Source organism: Anarhichas minor, unplaced genomic scaffold (genome assembly GCF_050575085.1).
Source record: "Anarhichas minor isolate MPS153535 unplaced genomic scaffold, ASM5057508v1 ptg000024l, whole genome shotgun sequence".
Taxonomy (NCBI): Eukaryota; Metazoa; Chordata; class Actinopteri; order Perciformes; family Anarhichadidae; genus Anarhichas; species Anarhichas minor.
This window is the reverse complement of record NW_027466470.1, coordinates 4047499-4068000: the sequence shown is the minus strand read 5'-3', so window position 1 is coordinate 4068000 and position 20502 is coordinate 4047499. Positions and strand designations below refer to the sequence as shown.

General features: G+C 42.7%; 1 protein-coding gene across 2 annotated transcripts in view; it reads right to left on the bottom strand.

Annotated features, from left to right (window-relative positions):
• atp1a2a (ATPase Na+/K+ transporting subunit alpha 2a) overlaps positions 1-20502 on the bottom strand; it is a 35702-nt gene that overhangs the window by 14070 nt on the left and 1130 nt on the right. The window contains exons 3-14 of one of the 2 annotated variants that reach the window (XM_076098182.1): positions 19103-19162; positions 18028-18231; positions 14268-14381; positions 13647-13781; positions 12418-12535; positions 11238-11506; positions 9621-9819; positions 8483-8592; positions 4940-5074; positions 2877-2956; positions 1355-1464; positions 109-284 (exon numbers count right to left, since the gene is read on the bottom strand). In XM_076098182.1, the coding sequence (XP_075954297.1) occupies positions 109-284; positions 1355-1464; positions 2877-2956; positions 4940-5074; positions 8483-8592; positions 9621-9819; positions 11238-11506; positions 12418-12535; positions 13647-13781; positions 14268-14381; positions 18028-18231; positions 19103-19162 (1710 nt within the window). The remainder of the gene's footprint in view (positions 1-108; positions 285-1354; positions 1465-2876; positions 2957-4939; positions 5075-8482; positions 8593-9620; positions 9820-11237; positions 11507-12417; positions 12536-13646; positions 13782-14267; positions 14382-18027; positions 18232-19102; positions 19163-20502) is intronic. The other variant, XM_076098179.1, reaches the window with a different exon arrangement.

Here is a 20502-nt window from a genome sequence, read left to right as displayed (position 1 = left end):
GATATCTGACATGCAAATCCCTTCTCTGAAATGTCCGATGAATGAAGCCGAGGGCGAAAAAGGCTTTGCAGCAACTACAATGAAAATTGAGTCTGTGGAACCAATTACCTTGATGCCAGCGGAGCGGCATTTACCAACTGCGTCGGGCACGGCGGCACGCGGCGGATCAATCATGGAGATGAGACCCAGGAAGCAGAGCTGCTCGGTGGGAAAGTTGGTTTCGTCGCTGTCGAAGGTGAATCCTCGAGGGAACTGGGATGAAGACAGATTCAAGTGGCAGAATCCTGCAGAAGAAGACGGATCCGTGAGGTGATCGCTCAGAACTGACTGACACCTCAAAGTACACACTGCAGCTAACGGTGCTCTGATAATTTATCTGGCACTTTAAAAAGTAGAAAAGTCTTTAATCACCCTGAAGGTCATTTAAGTCCAAAATATCCAATAAACAATAAGGATGCACTTTGCTGTTGATATTTACAGTACAACACTACACATAAATGTAAATATGAAGGACATCTTTACAAAATACATTGTGCTCCCTGCACTGATGCTTTATCTAACAGTATGCATACAAATCACTTTTAATTTTAGATGTTCGATTTGGAGTTCGCAGGTCTGACATACAAATTGAATCCGCCCCTTTTATTAATTCATGACCCACAGCCCTCGAAATAAGAGCATCTCTTGAATCCCTATAGAGAGTAAAGCACAATAAAGCCCTCAGTCTGAAAGTGAAACACCCGACCCATCATATCATCATCATCATCATCATCATCATCACCCGAGGCATGACTGGGATTTAATTATTAATAATGATTCCAGGAGTTTCACTCCAAAAATTGCATTATTCCACATTTCACTGTTGTGACACCTACTCCAACAAAAACCGCAGACAGCACAGAATTATTACAGATGGCACTTTTTAAAAAAAGATGCCAGATAACTTTCTTTTTTTCCTTGGTTGTCAAAATGATGACATTTACAGAGTCTGGATGCTGAACACTGTAGAGATATTGAAAGTTGAACTTGGGGGAATGATTTGAATGCCAGACCATTAACATAATACATCCAACATTACATACAAAACAAACCCAGAAAACCCATGTCTCTAACATTTTGTGTAACAATGGTCATTTCAGCTTTTACTTCATGCCAGTCCATTACAAGACTGCAGTGCCAAAACCTCCGTTTCTATTTACGCTGTTGCAATTAAAACAGTCCACCCTTTTACAGGGACATGTGGCTGAACTGCTCTCTTTACCAAGGAGATAATAAAAGGTAAGTGCTGTGTCCAACCGCTTCTCCCCGCTACCTATTCCCAGGCCGACAATAGCGGGTGCCACGAAGAACATACCAAGCACTCTCTCTCCCAGTCCTCCCAGCTCCATGTAGGCACTCTGGAAAGCATCTCTCAAGTTTTCATCGAGTGGCTGCTCCTGGCCGTGGATCATGATGCTACTGCACCTGTAAAACATTTGTTAATAATACTCTTACTGCTTCCAAAGCTAATAACATCATCTCTATCTGCATAGCAATCTTGTTAGGAAAGTGCTGGAAAACAACAGGAGCCATGCTAAAACTACAGTCAATGATAATGGTTGAAGGAGATGAGTTTTTGGGATGACTAGAAGGGAAACTAACCCAGTCCCCAGAAAAAAAAGGTTGGCATGGCACTTTTATACAAACTCAGGACACATTGAATACTCGTTATGATCCCACGTTATTTTCAATAGCGGCCACTGCGTCGCTCATTTGCTCCGCACAACTGCAAAAATGTCCACATTCTGGGAAACAGTGATGTAAGTGTGACCTCATACAAACTGTGACAATATGGCCAAAAATCTTCAGCATCTCAATCAGAGCGCTCATGCAATTAATATGCAACAACGAAAACATTTAACGGAGACGCCTGCAGTTATTCTATGTTTTTCTCGTTTTCAACAAATTCCCTGAAAGGACCAAAACCATCAAACCGTCATTGTGTTTCTCCCAAAACTCTGATTTTACCACCCTGTCTGAGGCTCTCCATTAGTTCCGACTGAAAAAGGTCACGACTTCATAGTTTAATTGTTTTTTTTAAAGGGTAACTCATTTTCTAAAACAGCAGGCGAGGAGTAGATAGTGTTGGGGACTATTTTCACCAGTGGATTAATACACATTTGTGCTCCAGTGCAGTGATTCTCAGCGGTTTCACAACTACGGTGCCCATGTTCATGGTGATGAAGGAACATTTCTTCTATATTGTCTACATTGTTTTTAATCGTTTTTTTCTGGTCAACAATGGAGGTACACGGCACAAAGGAATAAGCTATTTCAGGTTTTGGACACACAGATAATATTTGTTTCTTGGATCGATTCAAAGTTGTTGTTAGAAGATTTGTTACCAATAATAAAAAACAGTTCCACTTTCTCAGATGCCCATATTTATATTGCATTATAAACATACTTATAATGCGTGTTATGCATAGCTTATATGATTACAAAAAATACATTATGATCCTTGCAAAAAAACGTCAGTAAATGACCAGCAATTATTATGACGCTTGACCTTATAAGTCACTATAAAATGCTTTATAATGTGTTATGATTATTGATATAACGCACTATGAATATTTTCGAGTGCTTATAACCTTGATTATACTGTGCTATAAGTAGATTATTACAGATGATAGGTATGTTTATAAGGCATTAGACATGGCTGTCGCAGAACAAACTATTATACGACTAAAATATTGTTAGCCTTTAAGCACAATGTAGTTTCTATTCACTACACCCCTTCAAGAGAAGGAAGACATTTAATTAAATGAAAAAGACGTACAAATTCTGCGCCGCCTCACTTGGGAGACACATAATCGATCCGTTATTGATTGACCAACCTGTCCAGGATTCTCTCTGGCGCTCCCTTCATGACCAGAATATGACCAGAGGGATTGTCCTCCACTTCATGGACAGAGAGCTTTAAAAAAAAAAGGGGGAGGACATTGGAAGACTGGTGAGGACATGACAAGATTTATTATGAAACAAGCTGCAACATGTAGTTTATGGCTAGTTGTTTCTTGCTGGTCTACGATGTTTCATTCTCCTGTAAGTAAAAAGGCTCAGCACAACAATGAGTTTCATGGTCGCACGAGAAATCATTTATCGTGTCATATTTTTCCAAGAGGTTTGAAATAAAAGTCTCGTCGAAGTGGACTTGACTGAGTGCACATTGTAAGTCACATGTATTGCACCTGAGTTGAAGGAGCATTCAATCTCACGTGTATTCCTGTGGTTTTACACCTTGCATTGCCCCTTCCCCCACACAAACACACACACACACACACTCCTCCAGGTAATTTGTATCTGAGTCACAGCATATCTAATCTCAGAAAACCAGAGCAAAATTGCTTTTTTTTTTTCTCAACACAGACGTCCCTATTTTAAGGGAACAGGTGCACAGAATGCATGCAGGAAGTCCTTTGTATGCTTCAACATCACTGTTGTGTTATTCATCCGCTGGTTCAAATCTCTAGACACGATGGGAAAGACTGGGAGTAGAAAGCAGAAAAACCGCCCCTGTCTTAATTGCTGTGGTGCCCTTGAGCAAGGTGTTAAAGTGTAACTTGGGGGTTTTTCAACCTGGATTCTATTCTCCCATGTTTTTGTGTCCAGTATTTAGCTCCGCAGCCGCAAAACGGACTGCAATGTAATCCGTCAATTGTACGTCCACTAGAAGTGATTGTTTTCGACACTTTCTGGCTCAGATTGTTATTATAAATGTCTGACAACATTATGGAAAGGACCCCACAGAGGAATCACACATTTTTATTTACCTTTCACTTGGTCTGTTTTTTTTTTTTTTGTCTAACTAAGTCTCGCTGAAGGAGAAGTCTTGTGCCATAAATCTGACAAGAAGGTTGGCCGCCTTTCACATTTTTGAAATCAGCTAAATATTTAGTCATGACACTGACAATGACTAAGCTAAGCTTTCTGCACTCCAACACAACCTGCAGCGGTGCTCCTCACTCCGACAACAAGTCACATCGCAAGATTTTAGAACAAGACGTCTCCTTGAGCTACACTTAGTAAGACAAAATGACTGACAGACTAAAGGTAAAGAAAAAAGGAAGAGTCCTTTCAGTAACGGTGTCAGACTAATTTTATAAAAAACTGAGCCTAGTGGACGTATACGTTTCTGGTGCACAATTGCCCGATACGATCACATTGCAGCAATTTTCGCAGCTGCCGGTTTCAGCGCTCTCATTCAATACTGGACCAATTTCAAAAAGTGTTGGCCCCAAATTGTATTTAAGGTTTCTTAAAGTATTAACACCTATATGCTTCACACAGCAGTCTTCTCACCTCAACCCACCCAAACCCAACATGTTTTGGCTGTGACCGTCTCCCACAAAAAGGTATTTCTGTCCAATTAAAGGTAGTAACAGATCTTCTGAGCAGCCAAAAACAACCAGTTTGTAATCCACATGTATCTTTCTATCATAAATAACACACAACGCAACACTGCAACAGCCTCTCTGTGGCAAACAGTGTTCTGCTTGTGGCCTGTTGGGCAGCCACCAAGCGTAAATATGTGCAACAGCATGAATGTAAAGCAGGGTGGCTGTTGCTGTAAAGAGCATGCATGTTCTCACTGCCTTGCTCGGACAGAAAAAGGTAAAAAACGAATCCCCAAAATGTCTCAAAAATGTTTTCCATGTCTTTTTTTTTCTAATATCGCCAATTTAAAAGCACTAACAGAATTATCTCAAAGAATACATTAATTGCAAAGTTAAGTTTATTAAGAAACAAAAGATTTCTAATTAATATTTCAATAGTTAGAAATAAATTCAAAAATGTATTTATGAATAAAACTAAATCCACAATTTTAAAACAACTACTTCAAATATTAAACATTTTATTGTAGACCTGCATCTGCAGCAACATCAGTCCCATGCAGTACCTGGTATTTGTTGGTGGAGTTGAAGGGGATCTCTGCCACTTTGGGGTTTCTAGATCTCATTTGACGAACACCCCCACAGCACAGCTCGATGCATTTTAACAGAGCTGACTCTGATGCGTCCCCCGCTGTCTCCCTCTGGGGAAACACACACACACAGCCGCACATTAGCACAGTCACTCACATATGCATATTAACAAATGAGTGTTGTCTGTCTCACTGCCTGTGTTTATCACACCGCGGTGGAAGGGAACTTTAACAAATTAAAGCGGCACCTGAGAGGACTTTCTTTCCTTCCATTATGGGTCTCATTAATGATGCAGGTAGCTGAGCATCATCTGCATCACAAACACTTGGCCACACTGTTTTTAAAGTTATGTAACAATCTAATGTAGAAGTAATGAAAGTGCAAAACTCAGTTTTCTTTTTCACTTCAGGGGGATGAAGAATCATTTGATTAAAGCAGCTCAATCTCTTCGGGAGAAACACAGCTGATTAGTTTGTGTGCCGTTTTTAAGGGGCATATTTTAAGGATACGTATGTAAAGGCCCCGGATGTGAAGATTTGGAGAACCATGTTGGAAATAAATATTGTTGGAACACATTGCCAATAATCAACAGAAAAGTGGCTACTAAGGATGTAGTAAATTATGCTTGAAGGAATTAAACCGCCTAATTTCTTATGTGTGTCCATTTTTGTTGAAAGGTGCAAAATTTCAAATTCAGAGCGTTAATAGAGCAGCAAACAACTACTTGCTACGTAAAGATATAGTGGAGTAATGTCTACCTGAGCAGAGAATCAAGTCGCTCTCCTTCTGTGTGTTGTAATCACAGCGTCACTGTCTTTTGTCAGGCGTGCTTTTTAGTGCATGTGAGTCTCTCTGTTGTGCCCCACTAGCTAGCTAATGGACGCCGCTCTGCCCAGCACGCATACAGCGGTTACCTCTGATAACGCCGTCCAGACCCACGGCGTCGTCCAGAAGCGTAACGCCCACCCTCGGTCCCCCCCCCCCCCACAGGTTAACACTGTTAGCTCTGTCAGCACTGTTGCTGTTGACTACACTGTTTGTGCTGTTAGCATCGTTAGCTGCTCCGCTGTCGCCATGTTGAGAGCCGTATGGAGGCAATGCCTCAATCATAGATATGCTCTCAATTTGGAATTTAGCACCTTTAAAGTGGTGTGCAGAAGTCTTTTACTGACACTTTTTGGGGGAACAGAGGTGAAATCCATGAATTTGAAAGCATACTTACACACACACACACACACACACACACACACACACACACACACACACACACACACACACACACAGAGAGACAGTACGGAGGCCTATTTTACAAGGCTCAATATTGAATTATCCACCGTTTGGAAGCACAGCTTTGTTTTTGTGTTTTCTGCAGGTTTACCGGCTTCAACATGTGTGACAACGTTGCTTGTGTGGCGCTTGAATCAACTTCTCATAACCTGTAAAATCCCTCTTGATAAAAATTCCATGGTGATCACTGCAATTCATCCGGCTCTTGGAGCCAATTTATTAAAATCCATCATGAGCTGATTGACCGATATACCAACGGGAGCCGAACCAAGACATGAGAATCCTCTTTATTCCTGTTTATTCATTCATGAACAGCCACGAAACAAGGACGCACGCTCTGCAATATTTGTCCTTGTTTGAGCCTTTTCATGAATGAATGAATGAATAGATCAAGGAAATTCCATTGTCTCTGTTTTCTTCTCTCGGGTGAAGACATGGACTTTGTTCTTGTAATGGTAGTGGAGCCGGCATGGGCCTTGACTGCTGTGTTTGAGCGCTTTCAGGAGATGTGGCTGTTACTTAATGCAGGGAGGACGCCCGGGCACCTCAAGGGGCCGAGAGGCTGCAGGTTCTGCTCCCACCGAAGTCAAGAAGCGGTGGATCCCTGTCGCTGTGAGCCACACGGAGAATTTCTTCAGGTCAATGTAGCACAGGTTAGAGAGCGGTTGGTAGAATACTGGGATATTATTGACTTACACTCAGCAGTGTGTAAGTTTGGGTATCAGTGTGGGGGAGTTATTTCCAGGGGTGTTTTGGATTATTCTGTGTGTGTGTGTGTGTGTGTGTGTGTGTGTGTGTGTGTGTGTAGTGCACCTGTGTCAAGTTGCATTGACGAATCATTTTTTGCGGGTTGTTTCTCCGCTGTGGGTGCCATGTGGGGAGGCTTGGTTGGCCGCAGAAGAGAATGAATATTTGAAGTATATTTACTTAAGTACGGTACCGTTTATAGTTCTGAAGTTCTTAACATGTTCTTGAGTATATCTATGTTACGCTACTTTATAACGCATTATACTTCACTGTATTTTACAGGCTGATCATTTATAAAACATGATGCATTGAAAACCAACTTTTTTATTTACTTGTTGAATTCCCGATAGCAGTGGTGTAACTATATATTATTCAATATTCATGAATATTATAGATACTTTATATAGCTATAAATATGTTACACCTATACTTCACAGTATTTCAGAGGGAAATATTGAACTTACATTTATATGACAACTATTACTAGTTACTTTTCAGATTAAGATGTTTATAAAATAAGATACATTGTTATAGATTTTTGCTAACTTTGCTAACTAAGTGTCGATTCCAATATAACGGAGTATTTTTACATTGCAACATACCTACTTTACTTCAAGCTACTGCGAGGAACTTTAATTTAGTGTTGATTTTGGCGGTCCCAGTATAAAGAGTGGTAGTGGTACTAACCACCGGAGTCCTTTTCTAAAACGTCTCATTTTCACTGCAGCCGGGTCTGGCAGTCTGCTCGACCCAGTCTTGGTTCTGGTTCTCTCGTGCCTCCCTTCCCTCCAGCGGGCCCAGCAAACGTCCTGGGCCTCCAGCGGCGTGGTGTCGGTGTTGGCTCCCAGCGGGGGACCGGTGGAGCAGCGAGGTGAAGCTCTGCTCCTGGCACGCAGCGCTCCACCTCCCACCAGAGCTCTGACTGCAGGTCTGTATTATTCAAAGGCGGCAGCGAAGCTGAATCTGGGTCTGTCCTCGGTGAGCTTTATATTTGGAGTCTGAGCTGAAGGACTTTCCGGTTGAACCTGCATAATTTCGTCTGATTTTGCACGGAATCCAACCCGATTGACAAGCATTAAGAATAACTACATAGAAATAGCCAATCTTCTCGCCGATGGTCGGCTTTACTTATGTAGGTCATATAGAGGCATCGGTGTTTGATTGAGAGTTTCATAACCAGTTAAAAGTTCCTCACAGTAACTTTCAGTAAATTATCTAAATACCACCACTGCTTATCTTTGTGTGACAGCTCACTTGACGCTGTCCTGATGTTATTAACGTCACCCTATCGGCAAATCGTGTATGCAAAAATCCCGTCACATGAATAATGTGCATGCATTGTTTTGATCCAAATCTAAAAAAGTGCTGCTTATAATGTACTTAGATCAAACTAAACCTGTTACAACCCACTGCTTTAGAGAGTACAGATAATTCATGAGTCTGAATCATCAATGTGGTGTCTCGTGTAGGGTGGAGAATCATACCATCAGGATGGGGAAGCTGTCCTGTCCGGCCTTGAAATCAGCTCTGTTGCAGAGGCCGGCAACGTGAGACAGAGCAGTCCAAGTAGCAGAGCTCTTGTCAAAACCCAAACCTGGGAGGATAGCAGAAGGAGCTGTGTTAGACTTTTTTTTAAAGTGGGGTTCATCCAGTATTTATGCTACTGACTTAACTCTTGGTTCACAGAGTAGCACTGGATATTGTAGCTCAATAACAAAGCAATCCCTTATTCCTTGACAGAAGTGATTTTTCAATTCCCCAGTCTGGAAAACGGCATTAATTTTTAACGAGAAAGTCTCAAAAAGTAAAAGCTGTTTGGAAATTTCAAATCCAAATTTCATCCCTCCCACCCGTTCTGAACTGAAAAGGAGTCTCACTCTGTTGCGTTCATTGTTTTTATTTTAGCCTAGCCGAGAGAGCGGTCACTGTCCCTGCTGTTGTGCAAACAGAATAGAACAGCATCATGCAACATACAGCAGGTACACAGTGGCAAACTGCAGCTGGAGTTGTTGTACTTGAGAAAAAGGGGCGCGAAAGGCTCCAAAACTTGCACCAGCTGCAAAAAAAATAAATAGTTTGTACTGCTGAAAGATGAATACACTGTTTTTTTCCTTCAGCGCTTTCACTGTTTCAACTGTTCGGCCTTTGTCAGCACTGCTAGCTATTCATTGTATGATTGCCTAACTCAATACTCATTGGTATGCATAGAACACCTGTTTGTTTGTTTTTTACTTATTTCCCAAAACCTTTTGGTTATTGCTAAAAATGCGTCTTTGAAATCCGGCTCGGTTTGTAGCTGTTTGGTAGGAGACAGGAATCCGAGCCGACGTCTTGCTCAGGAACTCTGACAAAGGACATGTTTGTGGCTGGTGGTTGTGCCGCCCACACTGCATACCGCTGCTCAATTAATGCAAGAGGTAGTGTAAACAGCGATGTCGGTTGGCGGTGTGAACTTTGGACGGATGAATTTCAGCAGGTAATCACATTCTCTCTAAGTATTCCCACACAGTCTCTATCACCCCCTTCTTCTTTATTTAGTCTCTCCATCTTTCCCCAAAGCTCTCTCCTTCCACTCCTTCTCTTTCCCCTACTCCTCCCTCTCTTTTCGACTCTGCCTCTCACCCGTCTGGTCCTCGGTGGTGTCTGCCTCGTGGATCTGGTTATCGAACCACATGTGGGCCACGGTCATGCGGTTCTGGGTCAGCGTGCCCGTCTTGTCGGAGCAGATGGTGGAGGTGGAGCCGAGAGTCTCTACGGCCTCCAGGTTCTTCACCAGACAGTTCTTCTTCGCCATTCGCTTGGCAGTGAGAGTCAGACACACCTGGGAGGACGGTGGGAGGTGAGGGGGAGAGAGAAAGAGGAGGGAGGAAGGGAGGGAGGATGAAGATAGGAGGCAAGGACGGATGATTGTTAGTCGGCGAGCGGAGAGAGCATGTGTACGCACCGGTGCATTCAAGTGTTTGTGCATGTGAAACCATGCGTGGTCCAGGTGCCACAGGTATTGTGTGTGTGTGTGTGCATGTGTGTCTGTATGCACGTATTTGGTTGGCTGGTTAACAGCAGGTGCACAGGGACATAAAAATACTATGAATAGACACATTCCATATGTCGCAAGAGACACATCAATGCACATAAAGTAAAGCTGACCACATCACTCACAGAGCAACACATGCAGCACAAACGAACACAAACATTTCCACACACAACTCGCGATTGTGTTTAAAGCGAAAGCAACTAAAGAAACCAGTCACTGGAAGTTAATTTATTTTCTGTGACCAGTGAAATGTCGACTGATGACTTTTCAAATGCCAGCTGGCATCCACCTCAGCAGCAACTTTGTTTATTGTTGCGAGAAAAGTTCGATTCACTTCAACATTTGAGCGACTCCAACACTCGGTAATAAATCACCTGCTTCACTTTAGTATCATTAGAGCTACTAGAGTTAGCATCCACTGAGGGTAAATTAGTGTTGGGAAAAGCACAGGCATAACTAATAACATTGAGTGTGCCACTAAACCATGACAGTGAGCCAGCAGGCACAAGATGGGGGCTCTCGAACTGGCTCGGTTCTGCAATAATCAATATTTTGATGCTAACAATAGATCAAATGAATGCACGTGATGAGAAAACAGCTGCTCAAGAGGACACACCTGTGGAGAATTAAATTAACACCCAACTCTGTGATTGGGTGGCCAGAAAAAGGATACTAAATGAATGATAATGTGGCTCTGTGCGTGCTGGATGTTTAAACATTGTGTAAAATAGTTTCCTAATATGTTCTCCATGACTTTAAAAGGTATGTCAGCTTGCTATTGTGCCAAATCAATCAAAAACAAATCAATGAATACAGCTTTAAATGGAGTGCAACCATTAATCGTGCTATTAGTTACATGACTCATTAGTGCTCATTTAAGCTTATTTTGAAAAATGTAATTATCAAAGTAAAAATCTAATTAGAAAGAAAAAAGATGACAATTTTCAACACAAAGCGTCTTTAACCTTTGTTTGTTTGTGTAACAGCAGCCAGTTTATGTCTTTCAGCCATGGTTCTGTTCACTATTCCCAGAAGCATATCCTGTCCTGTCCTTGCTACAAGGGGACCTTGTTTTTTGTAAAGTGAAGTGCTCCTTTGAGATCTTTTTTGGGGTGAAAATCAGTAAAAACTTCCGATGATGAGCCTCTCTAATAACAAAGAGGAACAAACACACACACACACACACACACATACAAACGACTCACAGTGACAGTAGCCAGCAGTCCCTCAGGCACGTTCGCCACGATGATGCCAATGAGGAAGATGACGGCCTCCAGCCAGGTGTAGCCCAGGATGACTGACAGGATGAAGAAGCTCATGCCCAGGAAGACGGCCACGCCCGTGATGAGGTGGATGAAATGTTCGATCTCTATGTTGATGGGCGTGCGGCGGACCTCGAGCTCCGACGCCAGCGTGGCGATGCGACCCATCACCGTCCGGTCCCCGGTGAATATCACGAGGCCATGGGCCGTACCTGAGAGGGGAGCGGCGACTCACTGTGAGTCTCTCTGGACAGAAGCATCAGTTAAAAACACCGTTTGTCACAGTAGGTAGTCTGGTAGATGTCATACTTTTTTTAAATGATGTCTATTTTATTTTGTTGAAGAGAGCTCTTTTAACAAATGTCCAGCCATCAGCTGGCTGACAGGGAGGTGATGGGCCGGATAAAGAGTGGTGATGGATGGAGGAGAATTACAGACGTTGGCCAGTGATTGATGGTCGATCACATGCCGGACCGAGTGAGTGAGTGAGGACAGAAACGGACTCACGTAAAATACAAATAATGTGATCTGCAGAGCTCAGCAGGATTTACAGGGATTATAACACATATAGCACATCAATACTTTTCATTACTGATCCACATATTTAAGTTTTAGAGATAGGTTGCAATTAAATCCCGAATCTTAGATATTAAGTCAACACAGACAAGAAGTCGTTAAAGTGCTCAGAAAAAAATGCAAACTTCAATTTCTACAATCGCATGACAACAGGTCATGACATCTACTGATGACGATGAAGTGATATGATTGAAAGCTCCTGAACATCTACTAAACGGAGCTTGTGGTTGGTTTTTAAATTTAGATTAAAACGGGATGATGTTGCAGATTCTAATGTGAAAATCCCATTGAAATGCTTCCTGCATTACCCTTCGATGATTGACAGCAACTAATAAAACAAATTAAATCCCCATCGGTTAAAATGCATTTAGAATCTAATGCCAACACACTACTGTAGGATGGAGGGACGGCTGTTCTGAGGAACGCACCGAAACACACTCTTGGTTGGTCGAAAAGGCCAAAACTAAGTTGATCTCCAGATGGCGAAAAAAAAAAGGCTTTCAATGGCGATTAGAGACAATCTTGGCCAGATGTGGCCTATACTGACCCTCGACACAGTTGGTGGAGTAGAAACAGATGTTGCGGGTCTCCAGAGGATTTTCGTTGGTGAACTCTGGAGAGCGAGTCTGAGGCTCCGACTCTCCCGTCAGAGACGAGTTGTCCACCTTCAGAGGGATGGGGGAGAAAGGAGGAGAGTAACGGTGTTACCCTCTGAGACTGAGGGATGTAACAGGAGAGGGTGGAGTGTTAAAACTGACAGGGTGGAAATGAGAGCAGCGGCACTCATCAGCGACAATTGCAACACTCTTGTCATATCAGAACCGTTTCCTGGTTATTTTCCCTGCAGTCCTCTACAGGTGGAGACAGACAATTAATTACCAGTCGTATAACACTGCTTCAGAATCCAGAGCAATAAACTCAAGCTAAAAGTGTGACATATTGGAGACATTTCATCAGTAAGCACTGAAACAAATTTAGTTAAATATTGAAATTTCAAAAGGTATGAATGTGTGTAACAGAACGCCCTGCCTCATGAGTATGAAGAGAATTCTGCTTCACTCAGTTATAAGGTGCAATGTGTACAATTCTTTTGTTTAAAACATTCAAAAAGAGAACTAATATAATCGACAGAAGGTAAAGAGGTCACAGTGTTGGCATCACGTCAAAGACGTCAAAGTATCGTGTTGCAGAGATATCGATAACGAAATTAGCATGCTAACCAGCTAGCCCCGGCCTGTCCTCTCTTGTAATACCACTTACATACCTCGAGAGGCGATAGTGAGTCACTGTAGCGCCCGGTCTGATCTCATGGGAGGACAAAGAAGTAGAGCTGCACCGAGGGACTGTCAGTCACGTTGAAGGTAAAGTGTCCGTGTACGTTTTGATAGTTTGTTAATTAGATTGAATTAAAAGTGTCGGGAGGACGGAACCTTCAGTTAACGGTTAGCTGTAGCAACTAGCATCCAGCTCCTCCTATTTGTTTGGAGCATGGGGCCAGATCGTACACATTGCACCTTTGAAACCCCAAATCAAAAGAAGACAAGTTAGGCTGGATTCAATAGCAAGGCTATCCAAAGGTCCAAAGATATTCCCATCGGCCTCAGCTGTACTTTGTTTTTGTGCTAATTAGCAAATGTTAGCATGCTCACGCACTAACTTAAGATGGTGAACATGACAAACAGTAATTGATTAAAATTAGAGTATAGAAAGACCAAAGTCAGTTATCCCACTGAGACCTGCAGGCTCCCCGGGCTGAGCCCAGCACCCCTCCTCTACCTTGCACCCGCTGGAGGAGATCACTCGAAGGTCAGCTGGGATGCGGTCTCCCCCTTTGATCTCCACCACATCTCCCTGCACCACAAGCTCAGCATTGATCTGCATCTTCTCCCCCTCCCGGATCACCAACGCTTGCTGGCATGGAGAAAAAGGGAAAGGGAGAGGCGAGAAGAGGGAGAGGAGAGAAGGGAGAGGAGAGAAGGGAGAGGAGAGGGAGCGTGAGGAAGAGAGAGCGAGAGTTTGGGAACAGAGAGAGGATTTAGTCAGAGGGAGAAGAGCGATAACACGCCAGAGGGTGTTGAGGTATGTGAAAGGAAGAGATGCAGAGATGAAAAGGAAAAAGAGAGGGAAAAGACAGGTAGTGGAAAAGGAGACAAGGAGGGAGTGAAAAGAACCTAAATAGATTAAAGAATTAGGCAATCGATGTGCTCGAGGTGGATAACGCGAGGGGAGTTTTTATACAAACACACTCACAATCCAAAGTTGGCTCAAACATTTATTTTTCCTTTGTGCAAGCTTATTAGGTTTCCACTCAGATGAGTGTGTAAGCCCTACTTGAGGGACGGCTTATTGACTCAGAAAGCTGTGCGATTACACCAAACACCAGACGCATCATCTTACCTGTGGCACCATTTTCTTGAAGGAGTCCATGATTCGGGAGCTCTTGGCCTCTTGGAAGTAGGAGAAACAGCCGGTGATGATGACCACGGCAGACAGCACCACGCCCAGATACAACTGAAACATAGGGGGGGGGGGGGGGGGGGGGAAACCCCAAGCCACAGGGGGAGTCGGTGTCATTATCGACTTAGTTAGGTTCCTGTAAGGCGTGTTTAAGCGTAGGAAAAGGGGATTTACAAACCTGGAAACGGTTTTAAAACGGCAAAACCTTAAATGCAGACTGCAAGAGAATAGCTAAGAGAAAACCTGGGGAAGCTCTCAGTCTGAGTGGGAGATTTAAAAGGAGAAGCCGTCCTAGAGCTGAACTGTCTGTGTTCTATTCCTGTCATCTTGGACGGTTAGTCCAAGTGAACATCTGTCTCCCAAAACCCAGAAAACCCAGAACTGAGACTCTGATCCGCGGGACCACCGAGAGATGCTTTCTGAGCTGGAGCCCGGCTCTGCAGACTCGTTGGTTGTGTGAAAAGTGAGGAACATTTATTCTGGTGTTTATTCTCTGCGAATATATTCACTTCTACCAGTTTGAAAAGCTCTGTTATCGGTGCGGCTCTCATTGATGCAAACCAGACAGGCAGTCACTTTGTATGAAAGCGTCTGCCAGCTGGTGCACTGTACGCTATGTCCTGGACTCCTGGAATGTGAAATTCTGAAACCTTGAAAAGTTTCCTGTTTTAGAAAGTGCTGCTTTCGTTAGACAGCGACAACAGAATGTTTTGTCGGTGTTTACGACATTTGCTTCCAACTCAGCGTTCGGTTTGCAGCTCCTGGTTGTGTGTCTTCGCATGTTTAGCTTTTTCTTCAGATTTGAGCTCAGCTCTCTTGTGTCTCTTCTCACTTCGGGAGACACTTGTTCACAGAGCTGCACAGAATTGTAGGTTCGACATCTGTCCAGGCAGGTGACACATTTGAATCTACTACAGTTTAAAGGATTGAAATAATAAATGTGTCATTTCCAGATTGCAAGCATAAATTCTAAAATATGGCAGTAAATTATGTAAATTCAGCTGTACTTTCAGCATCCTGGGGAAGGGAAAACATTTTCTCACCCCGAGGAAAGACAACGCAATCTTTTGGCTCAATAAATCCATCAATATAATGCAAAATTAAGTTCAACAGTGATGTGTGCAGCCCTGTTAGGGTGGATTTTCCTCTTAAATAACTGCTTGCACATTATGCAAAGGCTCAAAGTGCCAAATCTGCAGGCAGTCGGGGCTTTTTGAAGCAGCAGAGCATCCAGCTGTACACACTCTGTACTGAACGTGGAGATTAAACAGGGGGAGATTAAAGTTACCACGTGCGCATGTGCGTGTCAGCCTACTGTATGTTACTGTATATTATGCAAGGGTTTAATGCTGTCTGGGGTTGGGAGAGCACTGGATGATAATTGCATAATGATTCAGAATCATAAAATGCAGTATGGATGGCTGCTCGGCTCCGTCTGAACAGCGGGTGGTCTGAGTTTTTTTATCCCTGCTAATGCCGGGACCGATTCCAGCGTCAGTGGTTAAATTTACATCACACTCTCAAAGGGCGGGGGGGGGGGGGCAATGGGGGTCATGGTGGGTTTTAATGGCTTTTTAAGATGGATTTTTTTTCCCCAATTCTATTTTAATGGCCTTACGTTTGATAGTGTCTTTTCGCTTGTCTTTCTTCACTCTGTTTCCTTCCGTGAATGACGGCTCTGTGCTGCTTCAAGTGACCTAATTGCGTTGCCATTTTGGCCAGTAAGCTCTCGAGAGGCCATCGTGGTTAAGTAAAGGTCATATTCAAAAGAATCTCCCCACAGGAAGAGAAAGGTAAGGAAAGTCACCAAAATGAAGTATTATGACACTTTCTGGACTCCTAACCTTTGAGTTAAGATTAGATTTAGGATTTATTGTAAAGGGTGACTTCACTATTTTTCAACCTGGACCCTTTTTTTCCCCATGTTTTTGTGTCTAAGTGACTAATGGGGACAACATTTTTTTTAAATTGGTCCAGTATTGAACTAGAGTGCTGCAGACGGTCGCTAAACGAGCTGCAATGTAATAACTCCTCACCATCAACGTACGTCCACTAATAGAGCTTGTTTCTGCCTCCGACAGGCTCAGGCATTATGGAAAGGACAGAAAAAGAAAAGGTTTTTCTTTACCTTCGGTCTATTTGTTATTGTGTCTAACCAACCATTTAGTTTGCCCAATGTCCCGATACATAGTACGTCAATTTCAGTATGCTAAAAGTACCAGGATGTTCTGCTACATCTGGTCACAGTATGCAAGCCAGCATGCTATTCTGACCCACGATCCTCTGCGCAGCAAATATGTGAGCAAGAGGGTCAAAGTTCACGGTGCCATGTTATGAGAAAGTAGTAGTTCCCAATGTAATGCATGCTGCATGCAACAGTGGCACACTTTTTAATGCCAGCTGCAGTATGCACTAGAAGTAAAAAAGTATCAAGCTAAGCACAGCACCGGCCCCTCCTCTCCGGCAACAAGTCACAAAAAAGAAAGCGAAAGGTGAAGAGAAAACGTTTTATATCTCTGTCGGGTGCTTTCCATAATGTTCTGGACACTTATAATAACAAGCTGAGCCTGTCTAATGTCAAAAACAAGAATATTGACGGTGAGGAACTACATTGCAGCTCAATACTGGACAATTTCCTAACTTGATGTCCCCATTAGTCACTTACACACAAAGACATGGGGAATAGGACCCAGGCTAGTTCCCCTTTAAGTTAGCGCATTAATATGTATAATATTCAAAATATGTGTTTTAATATGTGTAGGGCTTTGAAATTACTTACCATTTCTTGACGTTCAGTGTAATTATGATATTGTCTTGTATGATGTTATCATTTGACAAAACTCTTTTTGATAAGGCCTCCACAGAAAATATAATTAACAACAAATATTTTATTTCAGATTTGTTTATCTCGGAAGATTAATCTTTCTTAGGAGCCAATATTACACAGGCTACATTATTTATTTACTTATTAAGAGGCCCGCTGAGCTGAAACGCTCCTCAATCTATTTAATATTATTCAGAAATTGCCATGTACAATATGCACAAGTTTTCACACCTTCACTGTATTTTAGCAGCTAAGGTAGACAGTGCAAAATAAACCTGAACTAATAAGAATGCACATGAAGTTACAAAGATCCTTATATTTCTGGTTTCTAAAGACGCTCCTTAAATGGAAGATAAATTGGAGAAATTGATCTACAACCTAAATGCCAATATTAAGAGATGAATCAAGATATACCAGCAACCCAGGAACTGACAATGGCCGACTTGAATAACTTAAATCCGTCCCTTGATTCAGAGGAATATAAAAATATTTGTTTTAAACGTGTGCAGAGTTTTGTTTGATAATTATGCAGAACATTAGAGCACAGTGCATTGCATTGAAATATTGATTTCTTCATTTTGTATGTAATTTTAGCATATATTTAGCATATCGTAATGTATATTTTGATGTTGAAAATATACTAGTACTAATATTATGATATTGAACCCATCTATAAGCATAAACAGCCATGTATCTCTAACCTCCATCTTAAAAACACAGTGTAATGATGCACACAGGTTTGTCTTCATCTGTCTCCCCTGTACCTGTGTTGTAACCGTAGCTGTCTCTGTGTACCTGCAGCGCTCCCCGTGTGTGATTAATATGTAAGGTGTGCGCCCCTACATGAGCGTGCATGTTTTACAAGCAGACACTCACGTTGTCATTGGGCGCCTCGTCCTCCGTGGCCACCTGGATGGTGTAGGCCAGGAAGCAGAGGATGGCACCGATCCAGAGCAGGATGGAGAAGCCGCCGAACAGCTGACGGCAGAACTTGACCCACTCCGGGGTGGTGGGGGGAGGGGTCAGGCAGTTTGGACCGTCCCTGGCCAGAATCTCCAAAGCTCTGGCGTTGGTCAGGCCCTGAGGGGGAGTCATTTTCAGGACTGAATGTCTATTATTATTATTTTTTTCCATGCGCTGTGAATCTTATTACAACACAACGACCCCATTTTCACCACGGCTTAAAAAGCAATTTTACAGTTGCAGAACATCAAGTATTCCTGCCTGGCCTATTTAACACCACGAGTATAATAAAGCGGGTCACTCTCCTCGTCTGAGGTTCAATGTCTTTAAACTGTTGGATAACCTTTATTTTTTTTAAATGTCACTATTTTATGCCTAATAGTGTCACGGTCTGATTTAAAGAAAATCCATGTAAGTACCTGAAATACTATAATTTAATTATATTTAGGGGAAAAACACAAATTGGCTCTTTATCCAGCAAGTTTTTGACATTTTTAGAGTTGGCGATATTGTTGAGCACCCCGTCTTCTTTTCGTTTTTTTCAAATACTTATCTCAAAAAGATAAAAAATCTGTTTCATTTCACCCGCAATGTCAAACGTAAGGTAAGCAGCAAATGTGTTTACAGCATAAAAATGTGCGAGATATGCTTGTGTCTGTCTGTGTATGGGATTGTGGTATCAACGTGTGTGTGTGTGTGTGTGTGTGTGTGTGTGTGTGTGTGTGTGTGTGTGTGTGTGTGTGTGTGTGTGTGTGTGTGTGTGTGTGTGTGTGTGTGTGTGATTGAGGGATTAAAGATGAATGAGGCTCAAGGTGAGCTGGGGACGCTGCGGTGGATCCAACTTGACCAAAGTAATGTTTGGTCTCAGTTTGGATGCTGCTCGCTGGTACAGACGAGCAGAGATTACGTCTCCGTGGGGGGATATTACAGCCGCTCTTTGTCGTGTGTGAGCGTGCATGTGTAAATGAGACTGCTTGTGTGTCGTTACCTGCGAGAGGTCCACTCCATAGCGTTTCCCCAGATCATCAAGAGTTATTTTGTGGTCGTCCTGCAGGGGAAAAAAAATGTTTCTTTACCTACTTGTGCTTTCAGGGAACAGAAACAGTAAACAGAAACAGCGTCATGTTAAGTGCCCTTTAAAAATATGTATACGGGAATTTGTCTTTGACACATCATCAAAGGGAAACTGTACATATGACTTCACAGTTATGCATTCAATGTTGTGTGAACCGAGGCCGCGTGGCTGCGGCTGTAAAGGGAATTCTAATAACCGACCAAGGTCACATAGATCGTGAGGGCGTAGCACTGATGCGTTACACTTCTCCTTCTTACTGCAGAAATACTTTATTCTCTGTTTCTGACATGGATCCAGGGGCTTTATATATATCTATGATTCATTCCCCATATCAGATCAAAGAGGTCAAACAGTGATGGCCACTCCCTCTGCATTTCCAAGCAGTGCTGAACTAGAGGTGAGCAAAATGTCTGTTCTCCACAAGTAAAAATGTGACCCCTTGAAAACTGTGAAACACTGTTTTTCACTATTAAAAAAGGAGAGCTCAGCAACGTATGTTGTTTTTCTGGGGTTCATTATGTTGTTTGATCGCAGTTTCGTATTGTTATTCCTGTGCAAACTGGCCAAATGCTGAGATATTTCCAGTGCAGCTAAAATGGAGTTTGGTACAGTAGTGACAAAAAATTCCAGCTACCAGCTGTCAGGAGGGTGTCAGCTTCACAGATTGAAGGGCTATACTTTCTTCCCTCCCCCATAAGAGAGGGAGAAATCCATCAATTTCTTCGCCGACAGGATCGCCTCAGAGGACCACACTGAAAATGTAGCTGCAAGCGATTTGGCCACAATCAGCGCTAGTTAAGCTTTATTTATATGTCCCTACACACAATATTGATCAGCCATTGTCTGGTGGTTGTTTAACGGATTTCTGGAGGGAAAATGTGGGAAATCACTAGCTGAAGAAGTACATGAAGCAGACTGAGGACAGTAAAACACAACACTTAATCCCAAAACTACTCCTAAGTGTTGACAGCATCCTTTTATTTTTTTCTTCCTTTAATCAGTCACAGGCCAACTTGATAATTGACAAGAGCTGCTTTATCAGAGAGAGTGCGCGCAGCAAAACGTACCCCAGTTTTCATGGGCATGCCGTGGCTGCGTTTTGACAGCGCCTCAAAGAGATACAGCTCTGCACAAGACAAAAACACTACACCACGCTGCTGGTGGCCCACAAATTATTCAGTATCTTTCAAAGTACAAAGACGAGAAGCCAGAGGGTGGTAGAACAGATAGGAGGGGACAGGCTGGCTTGGAACTCATCTAGCACTGACTACACTAAGCAGGTCGGATTGCCTTTTTGTTTACGGGCCAATGTT